We start from the raw sequence: 22484 nt of genomic DNA on the forward strand, positions 1-22484 counted from the left end.
TTGGCCCACCTGGAGGGACAACGGAGGATCTAATATTCCCAGGATACGGAGGAGGAGGGCGGTTAAAAATCGGATTTAAGTTGTCTTGCTGCCAATGCTGAAGAGGAGTTGCATGGGTAGGAGCTGCTGCCTCCTGCAAGGCTTTTTCCTGACGAACCGCGTTCTTCTTCTGCTGCTGTTGCTGTAGAATAATTTCACGTAATTTCTGGCGCTGTTTAAAAAAAAATAAATCATTGTGCTTGACACAGCAATTGACATATTTTTGAAGAGTTACACTCTGCTAGGCTAAGCCTATTGGAGTAAGGAAATTCTTCAATCACTACAGAAAAATATTATAAACTACCATAATCACCTCAGAAATTAGAAAAGTGATTAAATGGTGCAAGACGATGGTAATGCAACTTCATCTCCAGACCTCTTGAAGTGTATAGTGTGAACCCATTTTATCAGCTAACATATAAGCTACTCTCTTTTCCTTTTTCTATTCCAATAATGCAGGCCCTTCTACCACATGTAGAAGTGCATTGAGGGAGAAGGTTGACTAGAGGGCCACTGACGAAAATTCAATCAAGAGGTTTACACCAAAGCTGCAGAATTTACCCTGACTCTGTACGATAAATACTACCAATTCTTCTGCTAAATCCACCTCCCATCACTCCTTCCAAACAAAAGACTGAGCAGCTTTCCACAAGCATCCTACGTCTCAGCGCAAAAGCTGTTTGCCACACATTTATCGACAAAAATCTGGAATGCCTCAAGAAGAGCAGTGACCAATGGTAGGATTCACCTCAACATGTCAGCCAGCTGAGAAGTCAGATGCCTTTTCTGGGATCTTTGCCTATACTTCCATTTTCAGTCCCTGAACAAGTCACTGACAATCAGTTCTACATCTCATCTATTATAGGATAGAATTAATTGTCCTTTCAAGGTGTTTTTTCCCCTCACACTGTAGATAAAAGAGCTGTTACAGACCAGTCACCTGCATCTTCAGTGGCTTCAAAGATGCCCTTCGCTTCCTGTTTGGTTCTTGTGCAAAGTCCTTAAAAATTACTGATGTTTCTATATTCTATATATTGGAGGACCAAATTAACATCGTAAGTGAAGGAAGATAATTCTATGTTATACAGATATGGTTAACGGCAAGTAACTTCAAATATTAACAAGAAACAGGGGAAATTCTTCTACTTATGAAATTTTAATACCATCAGTATTAACCATTATTCTCACCTGTCTTAACTTCTCAGTGTCTGCTTGAGACATATTCATGGTATTCTGCGTATCTGTTACTCCTGTAGTGGGTGCTGGGCCAGGAACTTGTGAGACTTTGGGAAACTGTTGTCCTTGAGAACTCATCGGAGAATTTCCAGATGCATTAAAGTTGCCCTCAGATCCAGGCCGTGGCTGCTCAGCAGCATCATGGGCCAGTTGACCAGTTCCAAAAGATTCTGGCTGAGGTCTTGGAGTCATTGGTGGCTGATCATATGGGTCACGTGCTGGAGCAGCTGGACCATGGCTAAATGAATCCGTTATTGCAGGTCCTGCAGGTCTGGGAGTTTGAGAACATGGATCGGATGGCCTGACAAAAGTGCCCTGCAACCTGTTCTGTGGTGTCTGCAGGAAAGGATCTCTATTTGGTATTACTCCTGGTCTTGTCATTGCAGGTCTGTTAAAACTCTCTGGGATCCCTGGCCTTGGAGTTGCTGGTTGCTGAGAATAAGGATCATTGAGAACCGGCCTTGGTGTTCCAGGAGGTTGAGCATACGGATCAGAATGTCTCTGATTTGCTGGGGACTGAGCAAATAAATCCGCTGGCTGAGCAGGTCTCGGTGTTGGTGGCTGCTGCATATATGGATCAACTGTGGTGGGCCGAGGAGTTCCTGGTGGTTGGGCATAAGGATCAGCAACTGGCCGAGGAGTACCTGGAGGCTGGGAGTAAGGGTCCTGAGAAGCTGGCCTTGAAATGGGTCCAGATTGAGGGAAGGAATCACTCTGTTGTCGCGCTATCCGGGGTGGATGGGCAAAAGTCTCCTTTATTGCAGGATGGGGAGTAAGGGGAGGCTGGCTGTATGGGTCATTAGGCTGATTATGGGAGAAGTTATCCACTGGCCTTGGTGTCAAAGCGGGCCTTTCGTATGGATCAACAGCAACACGCCTTGGTGTAGCTGGCATTGATGCGTAAGGATCTTGTGGGGACTGAGGTGGGCGCATAGGAGTTTTAAAAGGTCCAGGGCTACCATCAACAGGAGTAGGAGTAGGAGTCAACGGTGGCCGCGCATACGCATCAGCAGAAGCTACTCTCTGTCTCTGAAACGTATCAGTTCTAGGAGCTGGCTTAGTAAATGGATCGCTGCTTCCAGCTGTTAAAGGAACCTTCCCTGACTGTTCCATAACTACGGGTGATCTTGGGACCCCCAATGGTTTGGAGAACTGCTCTGATGGCATGACAGGCCTGGGTGTGTCTGGTGGCTTTGCATAGGGATCACTGCTACCTGGAGATGAAGAACACGAATCCCTGACTGGTGAAGGCCTGCTTCCTGATGGTTCAGTTACCTGAATGGGCCGAGATATGGATGACTGTGGTGCACAAGTATCTAACGGCGCAATGGTATTTCTTCTAACAAAGTTTTGGTTAATGGGTGCTGGTCTAGGTGTTCCCACCATTTTGGCATATGGATCCAATGGAGAAGGAGGTCTTGTGTTTGTGGAACCTGGAGAAAACATCTGCTGTGATGATGTCTGAGGAGTCTGAGACTGAGACAGCGAATCGTGTACCGGGATTCGGGTTGGAGTAGGAGGTGGGGCTTGTGGTTTTAGGAACACGTCATCTGAGGATGCTGATGTAGGCGTAGCAGGTAGCTGCTGCTTTGAAAATAGATCCTTATGGAATGTCTGCTGTGCAGGAGACATACTTCCATTGCCAGTCTGTGGCGTTAAGGGGCTCTGGATCCCACTGCTAGGTGTGTCCGAGCCAGACTGGTTCAGAAGCTGTTGTGAACCAAACTGCTGCTGCTGCTGTTGCTGCTGCTGTTGCTGCTGCTCATTTTTCACTTGTTCGAGCTTCTGCGTGGCTTCTATTTTGGCTTGCTGCTTACTTTTTTGCCGCATTTGCTGTTTTAAAATCATGAGGAAAAAGGTTACACTTGAAGTCCAGGGTATACAAAATCTTTCTCAAGACTGTCTATGGCAGGGGGGTTGGAACTCGATCTTCAAGGTCCTTTCCAACCTAAACCATTCTATGATTCTGATTCTATGAGTGAATCTATAACTAAAACTTTACAACACATCAAAGATCAATAATAAATAATCATAAATTGCAAATTTTAAATGCAATGGGAGCAGAGGGTCTAGCTATTTGTAAAGTCCAGTTACCTTGACATGCACTTTGACTGCCTGGGAAGAAGCATTTCCCAGTTTGCCTAAAGAGCAGCACCGCTTTCCAACCTTATACTCTGAAGACAAAATGACATCACTGATGTGAGGCAAATAGGCTCTGAGAGACAACCAGCCCAATTTGAAGCAGTAGTTTGCAGGACAAGGTTACTGCAATACAGTGTATATAAAAACAAACTACTACATAGCCAGTCATACAGAGAAAGAATAAGCTGTTTCCCTAATAGGTAGGATTTAAGAGCCAAAGTTTTAAAACAAAGTTTTCTAACATTTACAAGCAGCTTCTCTTCTGATAGCATTTATTTTCTTCCTACGCAGAATGGCTGACTTTATACTGTTCTACAAAGAAAGATTAAAATTGATTTTATTACAACAGCTTCCAACAATGCAATAAAAAGCTGGAAGAAAAATAACAAAACACTGTAAATGCAACACAGCTTTCTGAATTTCACCTGCTCATGTTCTGATTCCCTCTGTTTTAATGGATCTTTAAAGAGGTCGGAGTCGATGCGTGAGCTAGGATCAATACTATCCTGTTGCTGCTGCCTTTTCATGGAGTCATTTGACATCTGTACTTTATTGATGCGCAAAGCAGCTCTATTATCTCTGGCTTTTTGCTGGAAAAGATAAAAAAAAAAGCAGTTAGCCTTATTTTCTTCTAAACTGCATCTGTGTTTCTCCTACAAAATCTATCACCAAATTATTTGTACAGCCTGGTTATTCACACGCATACTTGTGAAAACTAAATTACGCACTCTAAAAGGGATTCCAAACTGAAAATACTTCATCTCTATAGAAATTTTGTGTTTAACATACATGGAAAGAACTAAGGAGCTGTTAGCAGTAGAGGAGTGTCTGCTCAGGTACCGCACTGTGCCAAGAAAGCATGAATCCCACCAGTTTACATTTCAAATCACATATCGGTGTGGTCTGCAGTCTGAAGACACAAGCACAGTAGATGATGTTTGGATCAATAAAGGCCACTAATGTGAAGAACTTCAATGACAAGAAAAATACAGTCTGCTCCATTAAATAGCCTCTATAGATCTCAGTCTGTGTTAAGTTAGCAGTATAAACATAGGATATGGGCTTATGGATCAGGAAAAATTGGATGGAAGAACAGCAATTCCTCTTCAATGAGGCATTTTATAGCCATACTGACACTTTAAAGCATTTAATGGAAGTTTCAAAGTCTGTTTTACCACCAATCTAGGATGTGATTCCTTTTCTGAATCAAACCCTCACATCTTCTTTTTCACAATTTTATTTGCAGTTGTCAAGCAGGGGTTGCCTAGCAGAAAAGGCTTTAATCCTTCCCCTCCGACAATGAAACAGTGAGTGACATGAATGAGAGCACCAGTGTCACAGCAGCAGAAAAACTCATGTCATTTTCCTCTAGAAGTGATGGGATTGTGCATACTAAGGGAAGTAAAAAGCCTACAGTGAAAATTTACTAACACTCTTCTGAATTTTATTTCTAAGGTAGCCTTTACTCATCCTCACAGAGGGTAAGTCCATCAGCAGAGGTACCACAGCAGCTTCTTGAGCGCACAACACCAGGAACACTAGCAACAGCTGAATGGCAGGAGTACACAGACAGTAACTTCTGTGAGGTGCTTCTCGCTATGTAAATACTCATGTGTGCACGTGTGTGCATTTGCATGTACCCTCCTCCCAGCCATGAAGGAAATAATTTTTGTAGCTGCTTTTTCAATATCCATCAGGAGAATAGGACTGCATTTGTTAAGAACAATGAAAAAGAAAAAGAAATCAGTAACAGAAATAATTTTAAGGTGATAAATGCCTGGATAAAAATCCACCCATGCAAGTAGATAGTATCTTATGAATACTAAACAGAAGGCATCACCAAGATTAAATGTAGCATGGACAAGAAAACAGAGGTCCAAAGGTGCTGAAGTTACAGGCCTGAATCAAAAGCAGAACAATGATGATGCCTCAGTGATACAGAGAAGACAATAGAGAATTATTCTTTCAAGTGGAAAGAGGTTCAGAAAGACCAAGAACTCCACTTCCCACACTGAGTTTGGAGATTTATCCTCTGAAAGTTGTCAGAGAGATAAAGAGATTTTTTAATTTGGATAGTAGGAGATGACGTTGCTTCTGTTAAGCTCTCAGTCATCAACATACGCAGGAATCAAATTTGCTTACTAATGGGACTATATTAAAAAAGTGCAGGTGGGGGTAGGCTAGGAGACTGAAAACATAACCCTGCAAAATCCACAGAAATCTACTAAGTGAGAATGATCATCCAATTGATGTTGTGAAGAAACAAAGAAGAGAAGCAGGAGAGAAGGAAATGTGACAGGAATGTAAAGAAAAGTACATTTGCTAACAATGGCTGGGAAGGTCAAAAAGAATGAATAATATAGCTTCTGAGATTGGTATGTGGATAGGCTTCAACAAGAGGTTTCAACAAAGCATAAGGGTCACCCTTTGAATGGCAGAAATTCTACAGAATGGAATCAATTGTGTAACTCTGGACAGCTACTACAAATACTTGTGTTTACTTGACTCAGATACGAGGAAGGTTAATGCTTTTGGAGAGAAAAATGGAGTCCTTCGTGCTCCCCATAACATGGAAGATATCAAAAGAGTTTCCACCACAAAGCAATAGAAGAGAGTGAGTAGTGAAGGGGAATAGTAAGGCGTGAACACAGGAGTAGAAGAAAATGAGGAAAGTAGGGATGTTAGCAGTCATGCCTCTGGAATGGTTAGGTCAGCAGGTGAAAAACTTCAGCCACTCTAATGGGGCAAAAAAGAAAAGACCAGTGAGAGAGGAAGACAAAAGAGAGGGAAGTCACATAATGATTTATTATCCTTGTGAAGAAACTGGTGAGATTCTGTGCAGAAAGACAGAGCAAAAAAGACTTGAAGTCTGAATCAAACGTAGCAAAGAGGCAACGGGAATCAGAAATGTTCACATCTCAGTTGATGCAGGTGGTAATTGTTCTTACCACATACGGAGCCCTCTCCTGTGAGCTTGCTTTTCTCCACAGTTTAGCAATCTGCTTCACTCTTGTAGCCCAGTCTGCAATGAAAAAACGTGTTAAAACAGAAGGCTTTGATAAGTCTGGTTTACATTCTTTTAAATCAAGTTGCATAAATTGCTCCAAAATATCTAACTTTATTCTGTGAATCACTCACCTGGGAATTCTTCCTTCAGGTTAGGGAAGTTAATATTTGTATAGAGAACAGGTGCTACTGTTGCCATTTCACCCAAAGCTTCTTCTTTTTCCCACTTCAGAGTGCTTCTTTGAGCATTGGACATTGTATCGCCTTCACCTTCCAAAGGTGGAGCAGATGGTGCCCATGAGCTGTTTGGATCAGTTACCATTGGATTGAACGCTGGATTCTTATCCCTATGACAAACCAGAAAAGGGTTTTGTTTTATAGATTGCTCTCAATATTAAAAAAAAAATAATTTAGCAATGTACTTATTCTGTTTGCTATTTCAGTAGTGAACAGGCTGCAAGAATACAGAAGGTTTTGTAGTGGCTGTCAAGAACTAAGTAGTTAAATACTAATAATATCACAGTATTAATAAGAACACCACCCCCCAAGTGATAAATGCTAAGCAATATATATTTTTTATTTCCCACCCTGACTTACCTGGTATCAGCATATGGTTGCTGTGTAATGGGAGAGAAAGTGCCCAGTCCACCTCCAGCAGCCAAAGCTGTATGAGGGAGGTGAGGGTTAGGGCCAATCAGACCATTCATAAGGGGCACTCTGGGAAACGCGTTCTCTCCTGGAAAGAAGAAGTTTAAATTACTGTTTTACAGGGTGACTACTTTTAAGGTAGAGGTGGAAGTTTTCAGTGAGAAAATGATGTCTCATCTAATGAAAAACTAATTGTTTTAAAATTTTATAGTACTGACCTTACATTTTTGGAAAGGACTTTAAATCAGTTTGCACTGCTTCCCTACAAGCTTAAAGGATTCTTTTGTGCTGTATCACATCCCTGCACAGATATTTTTTTTCTTGCCTGTAAAATCAGTTTTTTTAAAAATGGATTTCCAGAACTTTTGGAGTAGCCCATGCTATGTACTGCACATTATATTGAGGTATATTCTTAAAGGCTAATGGTGTGTCATACTTTTTATACCCAGATCCAAGCAGCAAGCATGGAGAAGGTTGTTTTCAGTCCTTGCAGAATTATCATTAGCCACCCGAATTAAACATCTCCTCTTCTGAGACTCCTGAGCAGTGTACCAAAGTCAGCCTCATTATCTACTAACTCCCCAATTTGTAACCAATGAAACAGATAAGTCTAGTCAAATGAGCATCAGCATTTTCTAATTAAATGTCCAGCCTAGCAGTATGAAGGCAGAAAATTTTATTTATTTGATTACAATATTACAAATGTGGCACAGACAGATTCATTCCAGCAGATGGTATTTGCAGATGTTCCTACACAGAATTAACACTGGCCTTTGAATCCCTGTCACTTAAGTACGATTATAACTGTTGTTCCAGTATTTTCTTAAAAGCATAGAAGTAGCTCAGGAATTAGATGCATCTGTAGGATCACATTGCATCATTCTCTCATGCTTTAGGAGACTGTCTTCTGATCTATAGGTTACATACACTGTGCAGCAAGTATAGCTTGGATGAAAGTAACTCAAAATTTAAGAGAACGTGCTTTATTATAGCTACTGAATAGATAGTATACAGTAATTGTGAAGACCTGGCAAACAAACAGGATGGGGTGTCAGGCCTCTGGTTTGCACTGTAGGATCACAGGTCTTTACGTGAAGAGAGCATTAATTTTATTTTAAATTGCTGGAACTTGGTGCAAGCTTCCTCACTACAGAGGCATTTATCTCACAGAAACATGTGGATCATTATACCAAAATTGAACCAAATTATAAATTTAAAACTTTTTAATTGTGGCAGTTCCCACAGGGAGAAGTTCAACAATCTTAGAGAGCTTAAATGCTGAAGTTATCTTCAAGTACTCAAGTAACTGGGAACCAGACAATGATATCTATATTATCTTTTACTTTAAATCACCTCATTATTTGCTTTAAACTCCTTCCTAAGACTTTTTGAAGTCCTTCCTTTTTATAGAAATTCATCCAACTAGGAAACCAATCATTTTTCTTCTTATGATTAATTCACTGGTGAAATCAATTTGCATAACTACTTTTTGTAGTACCAGTGTAACAAAATGGGTACTCTTTACATGAGCTCAGGGAAAATCTACTAGAGGTGATGCCTGATGAGAAAAGAGTGCTTTTAATTATGCTCATACATGCTGCTAAAAAAACCAAATAATGCTCTACTGGTAACAACAACAAATAAAACAAATCTGCCCCTTGCCTTCAATATAAGAGCAAGAACGTGCTGTATCAACTCATGATAATTTTAGTAGTAACAAAAGAAAAAAATATTATAATCTCCCAGACACATTTCAAAATTACTTAGCCTTCTCTCTGTTATTTGGGTAGGACTAGCTAATGCGTTAAGCTGAATTCTTAAAGGAAATTAAGACTCAGTAAATCACTGTTCTACAGACTCTTTCCTTACCCTTGAGGAGGTACTCAAAAGTAATTAAAGAGTAAAGTCAGAAGAGAACATGTGCTTTATCACAGACAAATTTCAAAACTATGACAGCGTCAGCTAAAATAAAATCTCTGATATGTCAGAAAAATCTAAAATAACCATCCTTTTGTATTAGCAATATTTGTGGGCATGTTAATTGCATACCCCCTTCATAACAATTTTAGAACAGTACTTCATAAATTAATAATGGCAGATTCCACAAATTAACAATAGCAGAAAGTGTGTCCTATTTTCTCATCAGTATTTGAAAGATGCACAACTCTCCTGACCGGGCTGCTGTTTTTAAACGTAACAAAGGAACATACCTTGACTGTGCAAAGACATAAGTTGTGGTGGAGGTGGAGGCTGTGGCAAAGGAGCTGGCTGCGTGGTTGCTGGACTTAACACAGCTGTGAACAAATCTTCAACATCCTTTCCTCCTAGCTCTGCAAAAACACTGTGCATGAGTTGGCTGGCATTGTTTACCAACTATATTTTATAAAAGACAACAAAGATTAGAACAAGTACCTGGGATTTTGTACAGTTTGCCAAGAATAGCACCTGGACAAAGTAAAAACAACACAGAATGAGTAATCATCAAAAGATGCAGTAAAATTAATTCTGCAACCAAGTCCAAATAGGTACATTACAATACAGTACAGTACATTATAACAGGTAAGTAATCTGAGGAAAAAAGATAAGATTTCTACTTAAGTTTTCCAGAAGACCAAGATCAAAGACAAAAAAAATTACCATCTGTGACCATTTTGTCTAATTCTGGACTGAGGATTCCATCCAACTGTTCTTCACTCAATGGCCGTGAACTCTGGTTGGCATTCGGCTGAGGCAGAGAAGAAGGATCATCAGAGATGGGACCAATATCCAATCCAGCTGAAGGAAGAAAAAATATTAAGTTAGACATAAATAGTAACATTTATTGGTACAGAATAAAGAGCATAAAACTTTTTTTTTTTTTTTTTGCCTAAAGCTGAGCTATCAACTAAACCAAAACTATAAGATTTCAAAGGTAAGGCAAAATAAGACATTCATTAGAAACAGTAAACAAAACCATCCACTATTTACCTCCACTTTACTGTATTGTTTGAGGAACGTTAATTGAATAGAACGAAACTGGAGAAGAATGGGAAATAAGACTACTGAGTTTAGGTACAGTATGTTTTTGAGTGTTTGGTTTTCAGTATATAGTTCCACTCTAACTGTTTTTCGTATTTTAAAAAGAATCACACCAGTAGTCAGTATGGTTCATCCTCACGTACCTTAAGGTTCACACCAAATGTTCTTATAATATTACATTAAATATCTACTGAAGCACTGCTGAAGTGCAGTCAATATCAAACAAGTTATAGCAGTTTCCATTTCAAAAACAACTACTGAATATTATGGGTTACATTAGACAAAGTGATTTGTTGGTACTGAGAAAATGTAACTTACTACATAAATTTCCTAATATCCTTTGTAAGTCAATGAATCTCTCAAACGAGAAAGTTCTTTGAAAACAAGAACTACATACTTCAGTATTTAAAATATATTTCCGTATTAGTTACCAAATAAAAACAGATTTAAAATAATGAAACATGCCATTCTACTTATTGTCAGCCTGTGGACATCGGTGGTGGACATCATCCAGTGGAAACAAAAAGATTGATGCTGACTGCTTTATTCATGCTTTAATATATTCACATTGTTAAAACGTTTTTAATTTACAAAAGATACCACTATGATAAAAACTACAAACTACTACTAGAAGTAATATTCAAATTAACAGTGGCAGCAAGAAAATGCATGGGTTTGTAACATGGAACACAAAAATTCAGGAAGGTTTTTAAAAGCTGTAAGCAAAACTTTATGCAGTACTCTTTCAATGCAGAGTGCAGAGTTTATACGTTGTGTTAGACTCAAACACCACAGAAAGAGTGGAAAATGAAAGCATGAATTAGTGACACAGTAAAGGAATACTAGTTTCTACACATGCAGTTCTGTCAGCTAAAACCACTAGGAAAGATGACTACTTCTAACCATGGATCATCCATTGTTTAGTTTCTTACCAAATGGGGAGGGTGAGTTCTCAACCTGGAAAGTGCATAAATCAAGACCTACAGGACCCAAACCAGATAAAATGGATGATTATAACACGAAAACAAAAAAAAAAGTAAAGAAAAAGCTGCATGCTGAAAAAAGCTACGCAGGTATGACAGGCAACAGCAGCTACATTTTATTCTCTCTTAAGCAGCAAAGCAAAGAGCCAAGTAAAACAAAACGTTGAAAAGGCTGGGGATTTTTTCTGGTAGAAGACAACAAAATCATCTCAAACCAAGGTATTCTCAAGATACGAAAATTGTATCTGAAATCACCCAGAGCATAACCTAGAATAAAACAAAGACATCTAAAATAAAGAGGAAAAAGAAGAAAATAAATACCAGAGAGACCTTATTAACATACATACCCGAATGATCTCCAGACTTTACCAAGTCGTCAGAAAGTATTCCAAGAATATCATCATCAGTATTTAAGACCTCAGAAAGATCGGCTAAAGGATCATCGGCGCTACCTGTATAAGATGCAATAAATAAAATCAACCAGTCGTGGCATTTATACATGATTCTGCTGATGTACTATAGGTTGAGCTATAACTCAAACACAGATTTACCAGCTTAAGGGCCATAAGTGTGTTATGTACGGCACGGGGTGAGAGACTGTGCTGACTAGCCATCCCCTCCCATTCCGTACCGTGGGCACCTTCACATGCTTACGTTGTTTACTATTTTCTCCGATACAGTAAAAGTGATAATGCAATCAGTCATGTGGAAGAAAGACTGGATTATTTTAGGGGAAAAAAACTCCAAGATCTTCAAAGAACTTGCAACCTTCGAGACACAAAGGCCTATGAATGTAGAAGTCAACAAATGCGTTTTATAAAGGATACAGCTAACAGCAAATCAACAGGGAATATTTAAAACAAAAAGGTAAGGAAGTGATCAGTTACTTCTCTTACCACGACCACCTTTCTTAAGACTACAGAGCGACCACGTACTACACCCTGACAGGGAAGTAAAACATAAGAGTAAGAAGCAGTAGTAAGTAAATGAAAATTGGAGATGCTTTTTTTAAGATCAGAAGAAATCCTGAAGAAGTGAGAACAGCCAGAGGTAGAAATGTCATGTTTGTTTGTTGTCTAGGAAAAACTGGCCTGGTCCTAGGAATAAATTATTTAATATTAAATAATAATTTCCAGATATTATTATCTTCTTGACATCCAATTCATTAGACAGAATTGACTCCAAATGGCCCATCTGGTTTTATTAACTAGTTTTTTAGGCCTATTACAGATGTGCAACATTTGAAGAAAATTGTTTGACAAATAAATAAAAGTCGAGAAAAATATTTTTCAGAAAAACTGCAGACTATCATGACTATACGAGTAATCATGGCAAGACCGATGAATCATCAAGAGATGGTAAAATATATAAATACACATAGAATTAAACAGGGAAAAGGGATTATTACAGATCATACAATGCACAATGTGGAAAACAAATACAGGCAGGTTGAAGAGGGACCAGAAAGTCGAAGAGCAAACATATATTTCATAGATAAATGGGTTATCTTTCCTACTGTTAAACCCCAACTGCCCCAGGAAATTATTTCCAGCTTAATTCAGAGGCCTGGTGCCAAGGATTTACTTATATCATGAGGCTACTTTCCAAGCTGCTAAATTTTGCAGTGATTTAAGTGTTCCTTCTGCTGTTTTTCAGAGACAATCCTTTTCCCTTCTACCATTACTGAAAGTCAACATGAAAATGATTCTTCTTCACTTTACTATTTTTATTCTTTATTTTTATCCTTTGTAACGCAGACAAGATGACACTATCCTCATTAAATCATATTTTACGTTTGCCATTCAACACAAGTGGATTAATGTGCCAATGCAGACTAATCTTCACATGTACATAAAGAATACAGCTCCTGTGGATACCAAGAGAAGTATTTAAAAGTGCCTCAAAACCACATCACTTTGTGGGTATAGTTTTGTGTACCTGACAAAAAGTTCTATGAAATGTAAGCTTTTACACAGAATACAGTTGTTGGGGTTTGGGTTTGTGGGGTTTTTTTGGGTTGTTTTGTTGTTGTTGTTTTGTTGGGGTTTTTGTTGCGGTTTTTTTGGTTGGTTGGTTTGGGATTTTTTTTGTTTGTCTTGTTGTTGTTTGGGTTTTTTTAGAAACTTGATTTCCTTCTGGCAATTCGGTCCAATATCAATTACGTAAGTAACTAACTAACACCAGGCACTGCAAGATGACGTTAATGACTTCATCTGGATGGTAGGCAAAGGATTGACTTCAGCTGTTCTTTAACCTTCCTCAGTTCCTACTGGAAGGCAAGTATCAGGGAGAAAAAAGCCCTTATGAAGGAAGCACCAAGACTTTATTAGCAGCCTTTAATTCTTCTGTAGTATTGTATATTACGCTGGTTTTCTCTACAGTCCTTAGTAATGTGCTTGGGAACAGTCCCTAAAAATTCAATGTCTAATTTGAATATATATATATTTAATAAGCAGCTAGAAAGAGCTCAGGTGGAAAGATGTAACTGAAGAGTTTACCACCCGTGGCTACAAACTGGCTGTGAATAAATTCAGGCTTCAAATTAGAGAGCTCCCAACTATTAAGGCAATCAGATTCTGTAATGGCCTTCCATTGAGATTAGCAGATTGGAAAAAAGCTACCTGCTTTCAAAATGGAGCTTGTTAAGTCTATAAAAAGGCCAAGTGTTGGTGATAGAAGAGGGCTAGACTCTATTATCTGCAAGTCTCATATAAGACATATAATTTAAAGCATATTTTCACATTTTTCTTCTATTTTTTTTTCCTCATTTTAATTCCATGTGTGCTAAATATTATCTTGGAAACAATTAAATCACTTTAGTCAGCTGCTTCAGATCAGAATCAATAGCTGGATGACATCTGCTGCCAAACAAACAGCTCAATACTGCTCATTAATTTGACTCTTTCAGAATGGAGATGAAAACTAAGACAAAGCAAAATGGAAAATAATTTGCTTGTAAGGCTGGATCTCTAAGAGAGCACAGTTCTACTGCTATCTCGTGATCCTGATTCCTCTAATGCATTTATTTTGATGTATTTATGAAGTTCTAAAAAGAATAAAAACACCTCTCCCAACGCTGCAGCCACCCTAAGAGGTTCGATCACGCAATAACGTATCTAGTTATAAAATGTCCCAGAAGTCTTTGCATCAGTTGCACGGAGACTCAGACAACTCCTCTCCATCTGTCTAGGAAGAATTTCTTTAGCATTCTCTGGAGACCCTACTTGAACAAATGACTTTTTCAGCATCCCTAGAAAAAATACACTGGATTTAAGCTATGTCAAACTAAAGGAAAGATCACATTGCCAGAGCATTCACAGAACGCACCTCACCGTACAGCCTCGATTTCATCAGCAACACCCAAGTCAAGAAACTCATGAGAGATATGGACAGTCCTCAGACCACTAAGGATGCGAAATCGCCACCTTCAACTGTACCCATGAGCAGTCAGGGAGACCCTGGAGATCCGATGCTCTGTGTTCCCAGTGAGCGAGCCCTCCCACTCTGCTCTGGCACTGTCTTGGTAATAATTTGAAGGGTTGGTCCCATGCAGAACACACTGCACAGTGTGCCACACGTTAAAAAACCACAGGAAAGGTCAGTCTTGGAACTCAAAACAGAAACTGCAACCTCTCTGCCAGGCAGAAATCAAGACTGGGAACCTAAAGCTCCCTTCAGTCACTGTAATTAATAGTGAACAAAGGATTCCAAAATCCCTCTTCTGGCCGACTCTGCCAATCCCCATCACTACTACAATCTTGTCTAGCAAAAGCTTCAGACACCCTTAACTGAGCTCTAAGAATAAATAGTCACAGAATACGTCAATGAAATGCACTTTCAGTTCATGAGCAGACTGAACACATCGCAGTTAAACTCCCTAGCAGTCCTACACATGATGAAAAGCAAAGCACATAGAATAACTTCTTCTCTGATGCTTGGGAGCTCTTTGGAAGACGCACAAGTCTGTCTAACCCTTAATCCTGTGATTAAACAAGTGGATTTTCCAGAGGAACATCTTCCTTGCGGAAAAAGACCTGTCCAGTTAAGCAAGGTCTCTCACAGGAGCCAGCGATCCTTGTGAGAAATGGCACTGTAGGAAAATAACACAGTTGGCAACAATATGGTCCTACCAGGCTCCCAGCGCAGTGAATAAAGCAGTTCATGTTGCTCCTGCTCCAAAGCCAGGTCTGTATCAAAACAATGAAAATATCACAGGTGCTCTGGGACACTGTTCACACCTCCAGCTCCTCCACAATACCAGCCAGAAGGGAAGATGGGACTGTCGCTAGCTCAGCAGTCAGCCAATTTACCAGGGTCTCCACCACTCAAAATGAATCTCTCTCTCTCAGTGTGGACGCTATTGTGGAACTAACTGTCTCCCACAAAGTCACAGTGAAAGAGTTAAGAAAAATTGCACTGGAACTGATCAATACTGGCAGATGACTTCACCCACTGCTGCTCCAACTACAACAAACAGCTCCGTCTGGACACAATTTTGGCTGAAAATCTGAACGGTTGAGAGACAATTGTTGAGAACATTCCTATGGCCAGAAAGCACTGTCCTTTGAGTCTCTCATATATAAAATGGGAAAGACAGTAGGTTATCCACTAAAACTGTTGCTAGTGATTTATTTAATAATAGCCACCTCGTCATGATTTATTTCTGAGTAAAAAGAAGAGGAAATGTCAAAGCTTTACAACTTTGCTTATTCATAAATATTTTTAAAAAAAAAATTCCTTTTAAACTTTGGAAAAATAGAACATTAAATTAGCATCAAGTTCATGAAATTCTAAAACTTTATACTACCACAATACGTGGACATTAGTGACTTTAATCTTGCAGTTGGATAGGCCAACAAAGACTTCTGAAGCTGTATTTCCCTGGCTTCAAAAGAACGCTGGGGTGAAAAAGAGTCTCTGCAAGCGTATTTTCTTGTAGTGTTGGAAGCAATGAAATACAGACCTTGAATTACTCTGTTTGCAGTGGTTTTCCCTTCCGGGGAAGTTAACTTTTGAATTCTCTATAACTCACAATTTCAACTGTAAACCAGCCAATGCTTAATTATAACATAGGCTTTTGCCTTTACATTTAGCAGATTTTCACCAAGTAACAATGACAAATAAGCGACCTCTCTTCACGTGACTCTCTGGACACAGGAAACTCTGTCAATGCATGTAAACATTTTTAGATGGAAAAATTTGTGAGGATGAGCTGAAACAAGCCACAAACTACCCAACATACACAAGAAATAGTAACAGCTTTTAAAATATACAGGATGGTAAGACACCTCTAGCTAACAGCACATACTACAAGACACAGAGAAAAAAAAAATAATGGAGGGGACAGTAAGGTTTTTGCCTTTAATTGCTCCTTTGTGTGAAGCTGCCTTTTCAGCAGCATGTTACAACCCTCTGGCTATTTGCAAAACTCTCAGCAGTATCTTCAGTAAGGTTTTGCAATAGCAAAAGAAAAAGATTGCCTAGGGGCTACAAACTGTACCTGGAAAGGGCACTCATGTTCAGAAAGGACATAGTGAACCAAAAATTCCGAAGAGACTGGCAACCTAAAATAATCTAAAACATTAAAGAAAATGAAAGTTGGATGATATTCATCCAACTAATATTCACTAGACTAATAAAAATATCCTTTAATTAAGATTATTTTTGTCTTCTATAATGGATCTGTATGCTTATTCTTACACAGAAATAATTTTCATGGATTTTATACACACACGTTTAAGTAAAGGAGTTTAAGACTTGCATTAAGTGCCAATTTTCGTGCCATGCAGTGCTCTTTCTGAAACAGCTGAAGCCCTGGACCTGAATGTCAGTGATTACCAACACAACTAAACCTCACAAGGACAGTTAATATACAGAATGTTGAAAAATTAATCAGATACACATTGTGAGAAAACTGTAAAAGAGAGCGGGAAAGCCCCAGGTGCAACAACAAAATCAAACTACTGAATTATCACTAACTTTAGCTTTGTATACCTTGAGGTCCCAGTTTTGCCTGTGCTGGCGTGGAAGTTGAGCTAAGAAGGGGGTCAGAGGAAGGATCCAGGAAATTGGTGGTCAGATTTGTTTTACACGAGAGTGGAACTGATTCTTCAGGTAAATTATCTAGGCTCATCTTGTTTTGTCTACTGGTATCTAGTAGGTCTTTCCCGAAGAAAGCTTCCTGCAAAGAAGACAAAATGATTCAATGGACAAAGAATACCGTACCTATTGAAAAAGGTGGGTAAATGGCAAAGTTAAAATTAACAGCCAACTATTACTAGAAATACAAAAATTCAGTCTCAGTTTCATATGCCCTCCAGTATGGCAGTATCTCTTCCAGTCTATACGGCGGATGCAACCTACCCAAGGTAGCTACATTATTAATATTTTATGATTAAAATTACACAGAAAAAAATATAGTCTTCTTATGTATATGTGGCACAGACAGTGTACTGATACAGTGTTACTATATTTCACAAGTTTTTCAGTATTTAAAATATTTCTCCTTGCACAAAAAAGACAGCTGAAGAAGGGGAACACTACTGAGTAACCACAGCGAGGCCACACAAGAAGTTTATGAAAAACATGCAAGCGCACTGTAGTCCAAATTCTGGAACGCCCATACACTGCACTACACACAAAATCATCCCAACATTGAACTGCAGTAACAAAATACCTAAAGCTGTTTAACTTACATTAGTGTCTTTTAAAATATTATATAACAGCTATCGCTCACCTAAGCATGATTACTCAGTAATTTGACAACAACCTATCAAATTTTCAAACCAATTTTTTTTCATTATGTAAGAACTTCTTCTGTTTTCATCTAGTCTTTAAAATCTTAATTTAGGATACAGCTGCTAAAAATAAAGCTAAAGATAGACTTTTCAGTATCAGTTATTCCAACATGAGCAAAAGAAGAATCTAATAAATATTCTATGTTTTACAGGAGTAAAATGTACATTAAGACAAAAATATTTATCCTTATTATTCCAAAGGAAATATTGCTTAAGTATTTTCTTTCCAACCCACTCCCCACTTATGAAATACAAGTTATTTTTAGACAGAGATTGTTCTGCCTCTCTGGGAATTCCTTGCTTTCAATCCCAAAATATTCCATGTCATGAAGTTTGGTGAATATTTGAAAAATAATAAAGTTTTCATTAGAAAACTGAGAAGTGTGAGCCAAATAATGTTCTCAGTAAGAGACATACATAATCCAGTCAGTTTACAAACTGGTTGCAGGTAGGTAAGTTGTTCCATCACCATTAATATCCTGGTTATTACCTGTGAGTGCTACATCTTACCTGCTAGGGATATCAGAGAATTAATGGCATGGGAAAAGAACAGAGATTATTATGGTAGGGAGATGCGGGGCTTATAAAAAGAGAAAACTGTAGGAAAGTGTTACTATATTAGGAAAAATTATTATCTTGAGGAAATGGCACGATCGGGCTAAGGCACCCTGCAGAGGTGAATGCTGAAATTGTGAGGTATCAATTCAGCGAGAAAAGAAAGGCTTCTTTCCCTGCCTTGTCCCCCTCTCAGAACAATTAGAGATCCATATAGTGAGAAATAACACCAAAGGACTGGAGATTTAACATAACATACAGCTTTCTGTACAAACTTACAAGTGTTCTTTACAGAAAACCCATTTCATTTGAATGATAAAATGGGAATCTGAAAAGAAACGTTAATGGTTTAAATGAACTATGAATCAAGACACATAAAGATTAGGTTTTAAAACACATTTACAAAAGAAGTATACCAACAGCTTTACCTGCAAGTAGGCAGGAAAGGTTTCTTCAAGTTTATTTTTCTTTTTTCTGTAACGCTTTTTTATTTTCTCAGTACTTTCAGAAGCTGGGGTAGACTCCTCAACTGGAGTGTCTGGCAGCTGTTCTGTCCAACCTAAAAAGTAACATGCAGGAACAAATAAATAAAAATACTTGGTATCTTGCTCTAAAGGTACAGTGGCCGCATACGTCACGTATCCTGCTACCTACTTGGGTGCATTGGTTCCCCGAGTATCGCTCTAGATGTATTCTAAAGGTGGCTTTTATCTAGTCAGCTACGATCTGCCACCTGATCGTCTGGGCTCCAGCAGTAAGAAATACCATATGCGATCCTAGTCACATCGCTACCTCACTGGCTGAAGACAGAGCTTTAAGTTTCCTATCTCCAAGCCACCTAAGAATTTGGTAATTTTAGAGAAATTGTAAGTGCCACTCAGCCAGATATTTGAAAGATAATTCCACCGAAGTAGTATCTCCAAAATCATCAATGTTGAGTTACACATTAACCATCTTTCATTTTATACACTAATTTTTCTCAAATTTTCGTTTTTTTTAAATCCGAGAAAAGACTGTCATATAAATAATGAACAGGCTAGAAAAAGAGATCTATAAAGAAGCCCTTCAAGAAAAATTACACATTTATTCAGCTATTATATTGCAAAGTGGCACCATTTTTTCTAATAAACACCAAAGCACACGGTGCTCATCCATCATTCAGTATTTTATTTCAGCAGACCAGGGAAAACACCGCAGGTAAAAGCAGAACATTTTATGTCCCACTACTTCTGTCTTGCCAAAGCTAATTACATGAAGTTAATGACTCCGGGAAGTTACTTAAGAAACTATATTATTGTGGTAGTAAAATCTGCTATGCTTTGTACCGTAGTAATCTCACGTACCATATTGAGAGGACAGTGAGGAGAATGAGGCTCACCAACACTGTGACCTCTGCATTGTCTGAGAGTGAGCTTTTGCAGAGAAAGGGGGTGGGACACAAGAGTAGCAAAAAAACTTGGTAAGGCTGATGAGTACTGGCAGCTTAGAAGCAGGCTCTCAGCAAGCTATGATGATTTAAAACATACAAAGATTGAGTTATTTCTTTCTTAACAAGCATTGTGCCTGAGCAGACAAAAAGAATCTCAAACTTAACTGAAGAATACTTGTTTAAGAATACCGCTTTTTAACAATATGTACTGTACTGTTACCCAGAATGGGGAATTAACTTTTTAGCCTTTTTTTTATTTTTATTTAAAGGAACAGATGCCTATAGAAATGAAAAACTTCAAAGCAAAATTTTCAGCACTATCGGAAACAATGTAGTGTACTACACCAAACCAGTATTTACAAAGCAGAAAAGCATAGCTATGACACTAATATTGTAGAGAAAGCAAGCAGTATATCTGAACATGGGACCTATCTAGAATACTGCGTTGCACTGATAAAAGAAACATTTGCTGGCTTCATAAATTAGTTCTATAAATGCACGCAAGGACAACATTTAGCTATCAGTTTGTAATACTGCCTGGATCCTGTAGTAAAGATCTAGTCTTCACCATGTTGTACAAATATATAGCAACAGACCAATCTGGCTCTAAAACAGTTAAAAACTCAATAGCTAAACAGACAGGAGAAAGTAATAGGAGAAATCAAAAGGCTGGAGTCTTCTAATTGAGATGACATCAGCCAACCTTTAGAAGCAGCTGCCTCCATCTGACTTTATAGGAAAGAAAACAGGCTCTGAACTAAACATATCCCACATTTCACCTTAATGATGCCTCAATATTTTCTAGATTAAATAGCGTGAACAAATCCAGATGGACAAAATAATTTAGTCTAATCACACATAGCAAGCAAGAGATCAAAGCCCATAACTAAAATCCAACTAGTTGTTAGGTGCACAATCTACCGAGTAGTGCACTGTCAGACGGCATTAAAATGGCTTTGCTGTGAGGAGACCAGAGTAGGATTCTTCAGCCCTGGGAAAGACAACAACTGATGGAACAATGAGACATGCATCTAGAAGATCTTTCCTCATTACAAATTAATGCAAAATTATATTTTCTTTTAATCATCTTTCATAACAAAAAACACAAGGGTAGCTTATGAAACTCTCAGATATCCAGTCTAAAATGAAAAGGAATTATTTCTTCGTGCAACAATAGTGTATCATTGAAATCACTAACATAGGATTTTCCAGCACATAATTAGATAAATAAAAATACCAGACACATTTGTGGAACATGAAACAGTAGTGAATATTAAAACTGATGGTCCAGAAGACACCTCTAGATCAGGACTACATCTGGAGGAAGGTGTATCAGAAAGAGGACTGCTCTAAACCTGCCTCATTTCTTACAGTTCTTTCTGTCTTTGTCATGGCTTAGGCCAAATCGGCCACTGGGGATGTGGGGGACCCCAGATGGGACTGACAGATGCTCCCCTCTACCCCTCTTCAAAGAGAGAGGCAGAGGAGAGAAAAAGAGACTTAATGAGTTTAGAAGGAACTAAACTACTTTAATGAAATATTAATAATAAAATAAAAGGAAACATACAAAACTGCATCAAGCTCCCAGGATGACAATCACAACACTGGCTGGTACTGGGGCAGTCCCAGGCCGGACTCAGTGACAGACGTGAACTGGATTCCAGATCTGCATTCAGGATTGGGATTACGGGCAGATGAACACACAGAGCCCTCCTCGTACGTCGGCCACTGAAGAAGGAGGGCTGACCCTTTGATCCCTCAGCTTTTATACTGAGCATGAGGCAGATGGGATGGAATATCCTGTTGGTCAGTTTTGGGTCACCTGTCCTGTCCGCTCCTCCCTGCAGGTGGAACCCCACTATGCTTTTCTGCTTCCGACTCTCCAACGGGGCAAATAACAAAGTTATCTGCCCTTGGGGGTTACAGCAATAAGCATAAGCAAGAGCCTCTCTGCATACCATCCCTGGGCATCACCTATAAACATAGGTCTTATCACTGTGAGAGCGAACAGCGTCTGCGCAGTATGTTGTTCATTTCAGCAGTTAGAAGAGGCCCAGCTAAGAAGCGAAGTTACTGAACAAAATTGGTCCTGTTTTACATCAAACCAGGACAGTCTTCTACTGGTCAAAGCTAAATAGAGCTCTGACACAATACAGCAGTCCTTATAATCCTCACTATTTATCTCCCACAATAGCCTGTGATTCATTGTTTCAATTTCTTTGTAGATCATGGGCTCTGCTGAAATTTTAAGTATGTAGGAATATGTATTTTCAGTTGAATTAATAAAGCCAACATGACAAACACAAAAAACCTTTTCCTTCGTAGCACAACTCTGGAAAGAACTGTATGTTGATGAGTTGCATTATTTTACTGCTTTAAGCATGAACAAAAATTTAGAAACAAGCTTCTGCGCTTACCTTCATCTCTGCCAGGCAACTGCTCAGAAACAGATCCAGAAGAATCTTTCCTGGAGAGAGATCTTTTAGTCTTCCCCTGCCCCGTACGGCTTCTTTGACGTACCATAAATCCACCAATACCTAACAAGCAAGCAAAAATTCAATACATTGATTAAAACTATGTTTTGTAGTAAGAATAAGAGTCAAGATTATTAGGCAGATAAAGGGGACTATC

General features: G+C 38.8%; 1 protein-coding gene across 1 annotated transcript in view; it reads right to left on the minus strand.

Annotated features, from left to right (window-relative positions):
- KMT2C (lysine (K)-specific methyltransferase 2C) overlaps positions 1-22484 on the minus strand; it is a 155141-nt gene that overhangs the window by 30648 nt on the left and 102009 nt on the right. Inside the window, exons 23-35 of the mRNA XM_009886782.1 lie at positions 22271-22390; positions 18853-18983; positions 17067-17253; positions 11420-11524; positions 9709-9846; positions 9484-9516; positions 9288-9401; positions 7021-7159; positions 6556-6770; positions 6366-6439; positions 3832-4007; positions 1228-3112; positions 6-211 (exon numbers count right to left, since the gene is read on the minus strand). Coding sequence (XP_009885084.1) covers positions 6-211; positions 1228-3112; positions 3832-4007; positions 6366-6439; positions 6556-6770; positions 7021-7159; positions 9288-9401; positions 9484-9516; positions 9709-9846; positions 11420-11524; positions 17067-17253; positions 18853-18983; positions 22271-22390 — 3523 coding nt within the window. The remainder of the gene's footprint in view (positions 1-5; positions 212-1227; positions 3113-3831; positions 4008-6365; positions 6440-6555; positions 6771-7020; positions 7160-9287; positions 9402-9483; positions 9517-9708; positions 9847-11419; positions 11525-17066; positions 17254-18852; positions 18984-22270; positions 22391-22484) is intronic.

The sequence above is a fragment of the Charadrius vociferus genome, unplaced genomic scaffold (genome assembly GCF_000708025.1).
Source record: "Charadrius vociferus isolate BGI_N301 unplaced genomic scaffold, ASM70802v2 scaffold255, whole genome shotgun sequence".
NCBI lineage: Eukaryota > Metazoa > Chordata > Aves > Charadriiformes > Charadriidae > Charadrius > Charadrius vociferus.